Raw genomic sequence first — 13423 nt, 5'->3', positions numbered from 1 at the left:
GAAAAACAGCCACTATCAAGGCTGGGGCAGAGCCTGAGCTAGTCAGCCCTTGGCAAAGGTAAGGTAGCTAGAGCCTGCGCTAGCCTCGCCCTGCGGGGCTGCCTGTTCTCCTCCGCAGGGGGAGAAGCCCCAAGGGCCCTCTAGTCTCTCCCTGCTTCCCGTCGTCTGAGTCACCCCCTCCTCCGTTCCCGCCCGTTCTGCTGGTAAGGTCGGTACTGCACGTGCCCGCCCTCCCAGCCTGAAACGCGTTCACAGCCTTAATACGCGTAGTCCTGAGGTGGGAGGGGCTGTGGAAGGAGCCCAGCGGCCCCGCAAGCACTGCGCCTGCGCGGGGGAGGGCCGCTCTTTGCCCAGTTTTTTTTGTGGCCCCTAGCCTGCGTCTTTGCGCCGTGCCGTCATAACTAAAAACCGCTGTGACGTAGCAAGCGGTGGACCTACGTATGTAAATTTCATCCTTCCCATCTCCCCCACGGCGCTCGCATCCGGGCTCTTGGGGCTGGAGAGGCCCTGGAGCGGCTCCCCAGCGGGTCAGTACGGAGCGGGGGCGGTGCAGCCTGAGGGCCCGGTGGGGGCGGGGTGTATATGGCGGCGGCTCTGTCCGCCCTGGCTGCTAGGCTCTCGCAGTCGGCCGCCGCCAGGTCCTACGGGGTCTTCTGCAAGGGGCTGACCAGGACCCTCCTCATCTTCTTCGACTTGGCCTGGAAGCTGCGGATCAACTTCCCCTATCTCTACATCGTGGCCTCCATGATGCTCAACGTCAGGCTGCAGGTGAATGGGGGGGCTTCGCGGGAGGAGGGGCGGACGTGGCTCCGCTTGAGTCAGGCCATTGCAGGCGTTACTTACTCTTCCCTCTCAGGTTGGCTCAGGTGCCCGCGGAGCTCCCCGTGCTGCCAGGGACGGAGGGCACCGCTGTCTTTTTAATCTGACTCAAGGGAAACTTTTTTGCGCTCGCTCCCAGGTGGCGTGAACTTCAGGTTGTGGCTGCGATGCGTTTTGTGCACGTCCTGACTCGGGAGGGCGTTGTGCCACGAACATGTTAAAAATTCTGCACACGGTATTTTAAAATTCGGCAGGTTTTATTTGTCAAGAAATAAATGCAGGGGCTCCAGCATGGCAGTGGGGAGCACAGGCCACTGGCTGCGTGGAGGTGGGAGATAACCTGCAGCTCCCCCCACCCCCAGGACATGGACTCAGGGCCGGGTGCAACATCACCACTGACACAGCATAAGGACTGGGCCAACCCCAGAAACACCCTGGGGTCCTGCTCCTCTATGGCAGGTGTGGGGCAGGCAGGATCCAAGTGGGGGGGGGGGTCCAGGTGTGGGACAATCTGGATGCAGGCAGCTCAGTGAAGAGGTTTAGGTGTGGGGGACATCTGGATGCACACAGGTTCATTGGGGGGTTCCAGGTGCAGGGGCAATGGGACTCTGCAGGGGCTTCCAGGTGAAGGTGGATGGGGCTCAGCGGGGAGGGCTGTGGGAGTGGGGCTTGGTGGGGTGGTGGTCTGGGTGCAGCTAGTTGGGGGTCAGTGGTGGGGTCTGGATGTGGGCGCTCGGGGGTGGGGCATCAGGGTGGGGGTTTGAGTGCAGGGAGCTTAGTGGGCAGTGGTCTGGGTGCAGAGGTGTGGGTCTGGGTGCAGGGGGGCTCCTGATGCAGGGTTGAGGTTTAGTGCGGTGGGGTTTGAGTATGGAGGGCTAGGGGAGTTCTGGATGTACCATGTGAGACTTGGCAGGGGTAACTGGGTATGGGAGGTCCAGATGCATGGGGGTTGGGTGGATGCGGGAGCAGCTTCCCTTACAGTGAGCCCTCTCCCCATAGCTGAGGAGCAATGGGGACAGGAAGCAGGGGAGGATGCTGAGCTTCCTGCAGCTGGGGAAGGTTTCTGGGGGTGGATCGGACACAGCCCCAGTCACTCCTTTCAGGGGAAGAGGAAGTCCTGTCCTCTCCTGTCTCCAGCCCAGATGGGACTAGCAGCTGATCCCGTCTCAAGGGAGGAGCCACTGGCTGGAGTGTCCCCAGCCCTGTGGTGATTTATCTCTCTGCCAGCTGCTCCAGGTGCCTGAAATGATATACCTGCACTGCTAGGGATTGGTGTGTGACTGCTCTTGCAGCTTCCCTTTGCTTCCCTGTTTGAAAGTCATTTTTCTGCGGGGAAGCAAAGAAATCTGCGGGTGACATGAATTCTGCGCACGTGCAGTGGTGCAGAATTCTCCCAAGATTAACATCCTGTTGTGTAAATTTAAAAACAAAGACAAGTACATTGTGGCTATGGTGTTATCAGATCCTACACAGCACAGTCACTATAATAAGCAGTAAGTGACTATTATACCGCTCCTTCAGCTTGCATGTCATCTTGTTTTTCTTTGTAGGATACATGTCATATTTAATGTTCCAGTTTGTCTGTCTGTCTGTCTAAATAATTGTATTAGCATATATAGGTCGAGACAAAATCAGCATAACTACCCAAAGGAGCAGTAAAAATTAGTTTTCTGGTAGAGATTGACTTTCAAATTCAATAAAAATTGTCCTACTAGGAAACCCAGGATAACTTGATGCTTACAGTAAAATATACATTTTTATGCTTTTGATTTGAATGTAAAACAAACTATTTGGAGCCTGCTTTTGCAAGATACAGAGCTCCTGCTATTTCATCTAGGGGGCCAATGGGAATTGGAATCTCCTCATCTGGAGGGTTGGGCCTTTACAATCTGCCTAAGGATGTGAGCCTACTCTCACAGAAGGTGGTGAATGTTTTGCTGTTGACTTCACTGGCAATAGAAGAGGGGCCCTGATGAGGCAAGCACTTGAACAGCCTTTCAGGCAGATCAAGCAGCTACTCAGTGGGAAGGAAGAAGGGGGAGTGGGAGTGACTATAGAAAAGTGGGGAGGGATAGCTCAGTGGTTTGAGCATTGGCCTGATAAACCCAGGCTTGTGAGGTCAATCCTTGAGGGGGCCATTTAGGGATCTGGGGCAAAAATTGGGGATTGGTCTTGCCTTGAGCAGGGGGTTGGACTAGATGACCTCCTGAGATCCCTTCCAACCCTGATATTCTATGAAGGTCTCTGAAGGCTTGGTTGTGGTATGTTAGAGGACAGATGTTATGACCACTTGAGGCCCGTAAAGGATGAAACTTCTAAATCTAGCAAATAGAATGATAAACTGATAGGGAGACCGAATGGATCAGAGGATTGGCGCATTGGATATGGAGATTTTCTCTTCTTACACCTGTCTTTCTGTGCTACAACTCTTAAAATTTGTAAATAGTTAGTGACATGTCTGGATATAAGCCATGTTTAGCTTCACACACAGTATTCAGTTAGTAACCATGGCAGCTATTTCATCCTTGTCTACTGCCTGTGTTGGCAGATCTTGTAATAGGACCAGCATCCTGGTTTGTTGCAATATACATTGTTACCCCTAATCATGCTTGTGCAATCAGTTTGCCTGGTGGTCTTTCCTCTGCGCTGCGCATGTTGTTCCATGTGCTGTCTGTGCCAATCTATGTGAACATTCTCCACACAATTAACCCACTGCTGTGGGCTTATAGTTGCCCAGTTTTTCCATTGAGTGCCTTGATACAAAGTTAGCAAGTACAGAAGGTAGCACACACAAACATGTCTTGGTGAAAATGAAACATTATTAAAACAGCTTTGATGGACATAATAGTTGAGACTTTGCCTCTGACTGACTTTAATGTCCATGTTTAAAAATTAAAGGAAGAGAGACATTTAAAACTGATCTCTGATGTTAAGCCTCTGATCACTTACATACTGAAATCTTATTGGTTAAAGTAGAGAGTATTGTTATGCAATAAGTTTTCAGATTTCTCATTCGCTGAGTCACCTGTGATGCTTTCCACTACCCAACAAAGGTAAGCTCTAACTCATTGAATTTAAACTGCAAAAGAGGAGAAACCAGCATTAAATGTGCAACAGGGTAGAGGGACACTTGCTATCAGAGGTCATTATCTTAAATTTTGTGTATAGAAATAACCTTTTATAGTATTAATATCCACTTTCAGCTGTATATAATAAAACTGCTTGAACATATTCAAGGAAAAGAGTTAGTATAGTTTGTAATGAGGTCCCCCTTTTAGGTTCCTCCACTACGTTCTGCTATTGAGCTATTCTTTTTTTCCTTCATGATATGGAGATCCCTAAATAATACCTGGTAATACTGATATGTAGTTTGGACATGATGAAAAGGTGTATATTTTACTTTAAGTGAAGCAACTGAAGATGGAGACTGACCACGAGTTAATTTCCTGTATTCATTTTTTTTCTTTCAGGTTCATATTGAGATCCATTGACTTGTGACTTGCTGTGCTTATTGTCTGTGTTGCAGCTAGGGTTACTAATATTCTGTATTGCTGTTTAACCAAATGCAAAGTTTGAAGGACAGAAGAGCTATGATTGTCTCCCATGTGAATATGGAGGAGGAAGAAGACTTAAACCATGAACATTTATGTGAAAGTGGCCCAAATAGCCAAAGTGAGATCCTTCACCTTCCAGAAGTGTGTTCCTTGTTGAATAATTCTCACATTGATGTTAATAGTAGCTTACAAAAAGAATTCTTTTCTCTTAAGATCAGGAATTGCTCTTTATTTAAGGCTGTACCTTTGCCTCATATTGGCAAGAAAATGCCTCCTCATTTGAGTGAACCAACAAGGTTAAATTTAAGTGCAGCTGTCTCGTCAAAGGATTCATCTCATCTGCTCTTTTCACCTGAGAGAGGACGACTTGATAAGGTTTTTAACCACTTTGATAGTACTTCTGTGACAGATTGGCTGGAGAAAGCATATAGTTCCATTAGTGACTTGGGTGTCTGGTGTTGCACTGGAGATAACTTTGTACATTTTGCACATTTCTGGCTGTCAGAGCTACAGTACAATCAAAAAAGGCAATTGTTGGAATTAGAAATGGGTATTATTGAGGATGAATTGCAACTTGCATTTCTTGAGGAGTTGGATTCTGAACTGCAACCTTCTGATCTGCATTCCATCCTTGCTGCCACATTGAGTGAATATCCTATGGGACTACTGAGCAACCAGAAACTGGGTATTTTCCTTGACTATTTAAACGTCATGTCTTCAGAGCAAACAACTGGATATAAAAAAATGCTTTCAAATGTAAAATATACAACAAATAATCCTCAAGTAACACAGTGGCTACTAGCTGTACGAGCTTTTGTGCTAGCAAATCTCTGGCATGCAGTAGTGAAGGTAAATGCAAAATAATGCTGAAATTTTGATAATGGCTGTTTTTAATATTAATAGAAAAATATATCTGATTAAATTAAACAGCGCTGAGACAAAGTTAGAGTTCAGGTTTTAGTGAGAGCTATGCAACTAAAATTAAATGGCACTCGGAGTTGCTAATAAAACACTCTTGTCTAATAAGTAATGGGAAATATTCTATGGAATACCATAACTTCTGGGTTCAGGAGATTTTAATTTGGCTTATTTAGGATTCATACAGCTCTCAAATGAGTTTCTCACATTAAAGCTGTCTGAAACAGTTTTGGCTCTAATTTTATAGCACTGATCTATTTTTTTTTTTTTTTTTTTTAAAGGGTCTGACCTAAATCTGTGCTTTTGGCTGGTGTTTATAGTCCCCTATTGGAAAGTTCTACCTTTAGAATTCAATCCATCTATCTCAGCACAGTTATTGTTTTTTAAACCTGTGACTCCAAAAGCATTGTGTATATCAATTAACTGAGAGCTTCTGAAGGTGAGAACTCCACTATAGGACATCTCTCAAAACTTTTTTTTTTTTTTTTTTTTTTTTTTTTTTTTTAGAGAAGTGGTGTTAGTTTCATTTAAAGAATGTCTTCAATGAAACTTGCTGGTGTGCTGTAGACAAAGCCTATCAGTGTCTCCCGTATAAGTAATTATATTTGCAGGGGGTTGTGTCTCCTTTCTTTAAAAAACAAACCTTAATTATGACTGAATCTTACTGGAAATATGAAGCCCACTTGGGGATGGGGGAATGGGGCTGATGTGCCCCAGAGCATTGAGGTAGAGGTGTAAAAAGATTAAAAACTCTAATTTTTTGCACTCCCCTGATCCTGTTGCAGCTCTGTGGTGACTTGGTCCCACTGCATCCTGAGCGCAGCTCTGTGGTGGCTGCAAACAGTCCTGTAAGGACCAGAAATGTGGCTAGTAATGTGCAAAACATACGGCCATGTCCCCTTTTCCCTGCTATGCTGGCAGGCTGGTAAACAAACTGCCTCTGTAACACTGCCTCTGTAACACTGAAATATCATCCTTACCCTGAGATGATCCTTCCTAAGCGTATTAAACTCTCTTTTGGACAAGCTTATGCCAACAGTTCTTTGCAAATTAGCCACATTGCATTGAAGAATTTGGCCCTTAAGAACTGATTCCACAAACCTGTATTCATATGAGTAATCCTATTGATTTCAATGCCCCAGGTTGTTATGATTTACAAAATTTTGAAAATAATTCAATACACCTTTAGGCTTCTAGGAGTTCAGAAAAGAAGAAAAGTTTCTCTTTTGTTGCTTTCAGAAGTGGCCTTTTATTTGCTTTAAGTTCCAAATATGGATTGACTTCTATGTGTTGCAGTAAAAGAAAGAGATTAAAAAATATTTCTAAATTTAGAAAAAAAAATTATTTCATGTGCACTTTAAAACTATATATGTAGTTTTAGAGCTTAGATCACATGTGCACCAGCTACATAATCAGCAGAGATGTCAAAGTAGTCATACATTATAGATAGTAAACAGCTGTGAGGGAGCTGTTACTGTCTTGGGCAAAAATTAGACTGTAATGGAACCATTATGTGTTCTATAACTCATGTCAACTTTGTTTTTAGTAAAAGCTCACAGTTCTGCGCGGTGAGAATACATAGTCAATAGCATTAGAAATTTGACAATTCTCTAAAAAGTCAAATACTGAGTTGTAGATTAAATTATCAAAAGCTACTGATCTATTATGGAAAAGGATGAAAATTGTTAATTTAGAAATTATTCTCCCTGCTACTTTTTGGGGGCAGGTGATGTAAAGTTTTCTTATTTTTAAAGCTATAGTTATGGGCAAAGAATTAGGATCACTTTTCCTATACATTAAGTGTTTCAAAAGTTCGTCTCCATTTTTTGCACTTGGTTGCAGTTTTGTATCTGCATTTATTGTTGCATGGACATCTAAGAACAATGTACTCCAATTATTTATGCTTGTAAAGCCAGGCTGAACACTTTGTCCCTTGGTTTATCTTCTCCTGGTGCATGTTTCTTACTTAATCATTCCTCTTCTTTTTGGTGACATCAGTTACTTTTAGAGATGATTTTGATGTACACAATGTCCGGGAATAAGGAGGAGCAAATGAAGGTGTAAGAAATAGATTGCCCCCCTCACCCCCACTTTTTTTTTTTTTTAAACCTCATAAAGACAAACGTAGCAAAAACATCCTGACTAGAATGTTTTTACAGAAGCCTGTTGTAGGGTGGCTTTAACATTCCTTTTGAATGTTGTGAACAAGTTGTTTTTCTATGACGGGACTTCTGGTATGATGAATATTGTATACTACAGACATGATCACATAGTCTTGTCATGGCGAAACATCTATTAACTTCCCTGAATGTGTGGCTTTCAGCCATGATCATGGGATCAGGTTAAACAGTCTGCAATAACTAGACACAGAAAGGTGATTGAATTGTCATTTGTCTCCTCTATGTAATCTTTTAACAACATTTAAAAAGTGTTAATTCTGAGGGAATTAAATCCATTCTAATAATAATAATTTAAGATGCCTTGAATTTGATTTGTTGTAAACCTAAAAGGTAACTTAAACATTCCATCTGAGACTGAAATAAAGGATGATTTAGTGTGGTAGCATTTCACATGCCATACGCTGCACTTCAAGGCTGGAGAAGCATAAATCGAAAGCAGTATTCTTGCACTACTAGAATTATCTGGCAGAGACAGCAACACAGAAATGTCAGTGTCTTCCCCCTGGGAGGGAGAATTGTAAACCAAAGGGGAGGTAGTCTTTCATAGATGGGTAATATTTATACACCTGGCTACTGTGTACAGTTATGTGTACACCATTAATAATTTTTCACAATACCTGATGTGATGGTCTCATCTCAGAAGAGGGAAAATGTCTGGACTAAAAGCATTGAATTGGTTTTCAGGGAGTTTCATGGCCTCAGTAAATCCGATGTAGGACTCAGTTTTCACAGTAAATGCTTCTCTAGGGTTGAGATTGTCCTAAGGAATCTGTTGTAGTAGGAAAGAATATATTTTAGTGGGGTGAGTAATTTCAAAAGACTAGAAGATGGCTTTTTTTTTTTATACTTCCAATCTTTTGCTTGCTAAGTTATGGATGTCAGAAGTATTTAAAACATCGAAGTAAAATATAAGACTAGTCACTAAACAACTTAATGCTTTTAAAATTCAGTTTTATAAGGCATTGGTCAGTACCAAGGTCCTTCCTGAACTACATATCAAGAGTTCTGTTTCTGCTACTACAAAGCAAACAAACGAAGTGGTTACAGAAAGGTAAGAAAATTAAAAATCTAGTATTGAGAATTATCTAGTAACTAACTTTATAAACACATTTCTTGACTGTCGTGGAACTTAAGCAAATACTGCACTGCTCTTTTTAAAGATCACTTTAAGTATGTTTAAAACAAATATTGAATAATGCCTTGAGCCTTTTTTATGTGCCTGCGCAGAACTGTATGTGTATAGGCAAAACCACAGCCATGTGTTTGAATGTGTAAACTGTCTTGGCCCTTTAGTGTTAAACTTCAAAAAGCAGTAGAAACTGTACTAAATATCAAGGCTAGTAGGTACTGCCATTCATGTAAATTACATGTATACCTCACAAGGAAACTTCATGGGCCCAGGCAAAGAATACCTGCAACATATTATGGGAACTGCTTGTTGTGGCTTATTTTCTGAGTTTTGAGGAACATACGTGCTTTGACTGAACTTTTTATGTTGTGTGCTGGAAAAAACGTGGACTTTCTTCATAGGAGCAGGTCTTTAGCCTCTTTCTCATACTTTTACCAGTTTAGCAGAGAAAATGGTTTGGTCCTGTATACTTACTTCCCTCCTGCCCACATCACTACCCTCTCCTATTTTGGATAGGCTCCTCTGTATTTGGTTATCATAACAAATTTTGACAGTGAATGAACACTGACATCTGTCATGAGAGCTTATCGGAGTTTACCTATTAGTCTTATCGGATATACCACCTCAGTGGTAAGTTTATTTTGTTTGCTTTTTTTCCTCTAAACCAGCTGCTTTGAAAAACATTTACCTGACAGTTCAAATCCCCACTCTTTTTACTGTTATGATTGTGAATTGTAATCTTATTTATGTTGTCAGATACTTGTGGCATCAAATCTATCAAGGCCTGCAGCTGGTAACCAAAATAATCACGTTAACTTATGCTCCTTGGGTTTTTTGGTAAGATACTCTGTCATGAGTTTTTAAGAGAGGTTGAACTGTCTGAATAAACTTGGTTGCAATCTTTTTTCATAACTATTATGTTAAATGAGGCATGTTTTATGACATTGGCTTGATCTTTTTTCTATAATACTTGAAAGATGTTGAAGCCTTTAGACAAAGTAACTTTAAAAATAAGTTCTACTTACGAATCTTTAATGTGATGAACCTCTCTTGAAATTAGACTAAAATCTATCATTTCCCATGTAAAAATACACGATACACCTCCTCAAATAATTTATAGATCCACTTATGAAAATTCAGATAATGTTTTTCTCAGCCCATTCATATTTACAGATAAAAAATTTTCATGTTAAATACATTAAGGACATGTGGCTACTCCTTTTGACACCCAAATGTCAGAATAATAGCCTGAAAGTGATTGATTGAACATCATGCTCTAAATTTCAGTCATTGATTCTTTTTTTGGTTGATTTTTGGATTGGTATGTGTTTTGAGGCTGGTCCTGCAGTGCTTGTGCAACCAAAACTCCCATTGACATCAAGGGGAATTTTGGGTGTCCACAGGATGCAGTATTAAGACCCGGGTTCAGATGGTCATTAAAGTGACACTGTTAATCTGAAACCTAATCCATTTCAAAAAGTAATCTAAGGGACTTTCAGGAATCGTCTCGGAGACTGTATAACCCTGCCCATTTTTGTTACTACTTTTTAATTTTTTAAAAAAAAAGTCACGTTTTTCTGGTGTGTGGAAGACCCATATAGACTGGGAAACTGACTTAAAGTTAACAAACTGAAACAAATAACTTTGTTCTCTAATCTTTTGGTTATAGTCATCTTGAGTATTTACCACCTACTGTTAGGACAAGCAATTTTTGAAGTTGACAGTTTCTTTAAAATTAACTCACTCTAGATTAGCTAGTGCCTGATCTCCACCACTGAAGTCAGTGCGAGCCTTGCCATTGGCTTCAACTGACACAGAATCCATCCCCAGACGGTGGGTAACAATTTAGTTTTCAATGCTTATATTCATGGTAGTGTGAATTGTCTTGGATGTAAATGCTAAAACTCTTACTATAGGCTTTTGCACACAAAACAACGAAGTACTCTTTTTGGTCATTCTTTAAAACTCTTACTGCAACATAAAAATTGAGAAGGTCTCCTAGGGTGTGTCAGTCAAAAAGGTTACAAATGTATCAAAATGTGGCATACCAATTTCATGTAAGGAAAGATGTTTACAACAACTTTGTCTCTTTGAAACTCTACTTTACTCTAACTCATGAGCGAGGATTTTGTGTTGTTAACTTAAAAACTTGTTCTGAGTGAAAGCAGACTTTTTAATCATAGCACTATATAAACTTATAGAAGCTGATGAATTATGATGCTGCTTACTTACACCACAGGAGGGAGTTAAACATCAAGCTTTTGAATAATTTTACTTACCTGACTGCACAGATTTTTCCAGTACAGTGTTTCAGTAGCCAAATCCATTCTCAAATATGCTGAATTTAACTTACTCCTACGGATTGTTACTGCAATTTTGTGTAAAAATGTGTAAAGTTCAATACACAATAGTAACTTATTGTGATTGTTTACAGTTGAACTCTAAATGCCAATGAATGGTTTTATCAAACTGTTTAAAAAAGAAATAAAAGTGTTTTGAAAAATAAATTGCTTGTTTATTTTCTGATTTTTATAAACTATAGTGTAATAGATTGTAATTTAATGTAAGCTAGTCTGTTATCATAGTACTTAACTATCTTACAAAACACAGATCATAGAGGCACTGTGGCTGGTATACAAATAACATCAAAATGCTGCAGTTCTCTCTGCTTTTAAAGTGGGGAGAAAATCTCAAGTGTCCCTTCCACAACAAGAATTGTAAAGGGGGAAGGGAGACTCCTCAATACACAAGTATGAAGATATTGTCCTGAAGAATATGTAAACCAGTTCACAAGACACTGCTTCTCTTACCATACAAGTTTAGTTTCTTTAAGAGATGGAATCCAAGCCAGAACTTACACAACAGATTTTGCTGAGTTCATAATATAGCAAGTATTCTCATACTTTGTATTTCTTTTTTATATCCATTCCTTACTCATAGGTGATAAGCAGTTGTAATACACCAATAATGATTTCTCCAAATCCAGGATATTTCCAAACTGACTAGGTCTAAATTTGCATAATCTTTACATAATACCCAAGTTCAACTATGGCTTTAAAAAAAAGGTAGTATATATGAAATTGCATGTTAGGGCTAGAATGGTGCATCATTGCATGGATCATGATTCTTAATCTCTCACTCCTCTTAACAAGAGCACAGATTGTACCATGGGAGTAGCTTGTCAAAGTTACAAAGGCTGAAACATAAAAGACAGCCCTTTTTATTTGGAGTGATACTTAGAGGCCAAAACTATAGTTTCCCTCGGTCCACATACATGACTTCCATTAAAAGGAGTAGGAATTCTGTATGTGGAACAAGGAGAGAATATGCGTTCTTATTTCTGGATTTAATGGGTGCAGTCACTTGGGATAAATTGTAGAAGTAGAGCTACCTCAGTGACCCTATCTGCTAAGGATAGTAGCCTCACATAATATGCTGGGGTCCTACCACTTTTTTTCTGTCCTTGGTCTCTTAAAAATGAGGAGATGTGTGTTTGTTTGTTTGTTTGTTTGCTTTTTGTTTTTTTCAAAAGACCCAGATCAATCTCTCATAACTCCCAAAGGACCAGAAGTGCTGCAAAACCCCATTAAGGGAAACTTTCCTTGAGAGGTGGAGGTTGGGGGGCTACAGAAGAGGCCCTATTGGACTGTCAGGTGCTGGCTCTAAAGATAGCACCTCTCCCTTCTAAAGATACAGGAGGAAATCTTCACATGAAGGATCTCCTCTGCATGCATATAAGGAAGGGATGCTCTGAGCCTTTTCCTGCCTTTAATGTGGCTCTACTTTATTCCCCGAACCACGCACCACTTAGCATCTTGACTTTAATTTTTGTTCATCTTGCTGAATGACTTCTTCAGGATCAAGGTAATTTTGAATATCTAGTCACTTTACCAGATATTCCAAAATTATATTTCCATGATTGCTGATTAAGATACTTAAACTAACAAGTTTACTCCCTCCTCTCCATCTTTTCCTCAATCTTACACAATTTCTGTTGTAAAATTTATATTAATTCAAGATCATGGTTTCTACATCAAGTGGAAATGGAAAGCTACCACCCCAATTACTACTAATTGACAAAGCCACCCAAAGTCATCACTACAATTATTACTAAATTACACCAGGATTGACCAGACATGGAGAACGAACTACCTTCCTGGCTTTGGTGAGGAATATCATAACTGCTGCAGGTTGGACACTCTGAGGCAAATATGCTGCTGCTGTTCTATATGCTATATTTATTCTGTAGAAAAATGGGACTTTGGTCCAGGGCAATTGGGCGGGTACCCTTCTCGAACACAAAATTCACATTTACAACTAAAAATTTTTTTTTTAAATGGATAGTGAGTGAGGGTAAAGGCTCTTGAAAGCAGCAGTAAAGGGAAGGAAAAAATGAATACTGGAATTTCCTAACAAAGCATATATTAAAGTCACAACTGTGCCATTTTTATATATGCAGATAGTCATCGTCATAGATCTGTAATGATAGTGAAAATCCAGCTTTTGTCTACTGTAACTTTTAAAAGTTTGAATTGTTCTTTCCTTCATGATTCTTTGAGTTGTAAAAGTCAAGCTTTCTGTCCTTTGCTCCTTTTTGTGCCATTTAGCATCATTTCAGCTATGGCTGCAGGAACGTACACTGCTTTGGAGGCAAAGTCGTGTGCGAGTCAAACATGATGCATTACATTCACTGTTTCTCTTTGTGGAAAAAGCCACGGTTAGCAAAATGCTGCCTTTAAAGCAGCAGAAGGAGCTCATATCTGACATATGATCTAAAGTCTCCAAAAACACACTGGCTATTCCCAGGTTGTTTCCAATGCAAT

The 13423-nt window shown here is 40.7% G+C and overlaps 1 protein-coding gene across 9 annotated transcripts in view; it reads left to right on the top strand.

The window, feature by feature from the left end:
• Window positions 1–350: 350 nt before the first annotated feature.
• The window catches only part of FAM220A (family with sequence similarity 220 member A), a 27259-nt gene continuing 14186 nt past the window's right edge, over window positions 351–13423 (top strand). For 5 of the 9 annotated variants that reach the window (XM_043523623.1, XM_043523624.1, XM_043523622.1 and 2 more), the window contains exons 1-2: window positions 4316–5222; window positions 8422–8522. In XM_043523623.1, the coding sequence (XP_043379558.1) occupies window positions 4383–5222; window positions 8422–8522 (941 nt within the window). In that variant the 5' untranslated portion in view covers window positions 4316–4382. Of the gene's footprint in view, window positions 769–4315; window positions 5223–8421; window positions 8523–13423 lie in introns of those variants that run through there. The other 4 variants (XM_043523625.1, XM_043523626.1, XM_043523627.1 and 1 more) reach the window with 2 other exon arrangements.

Source organism: Chelonia mydas, chromosome 10 (genome assembly GCF_015237465.2).
Source record: "Chelonia mydas isolate rCheMyd1 chromosome 10, rCheMyd1.pri.v2, whole genome shotgun sequence".
Taxonomy (NCBI): Eukaryota; Metazoa; Chordata; order Testudines; family Cheloniidae; genus Chelonia; species Chelonia mydas.
This window is presented reverse-complemented; position numbering and strand designations above follow the sequence as displayed.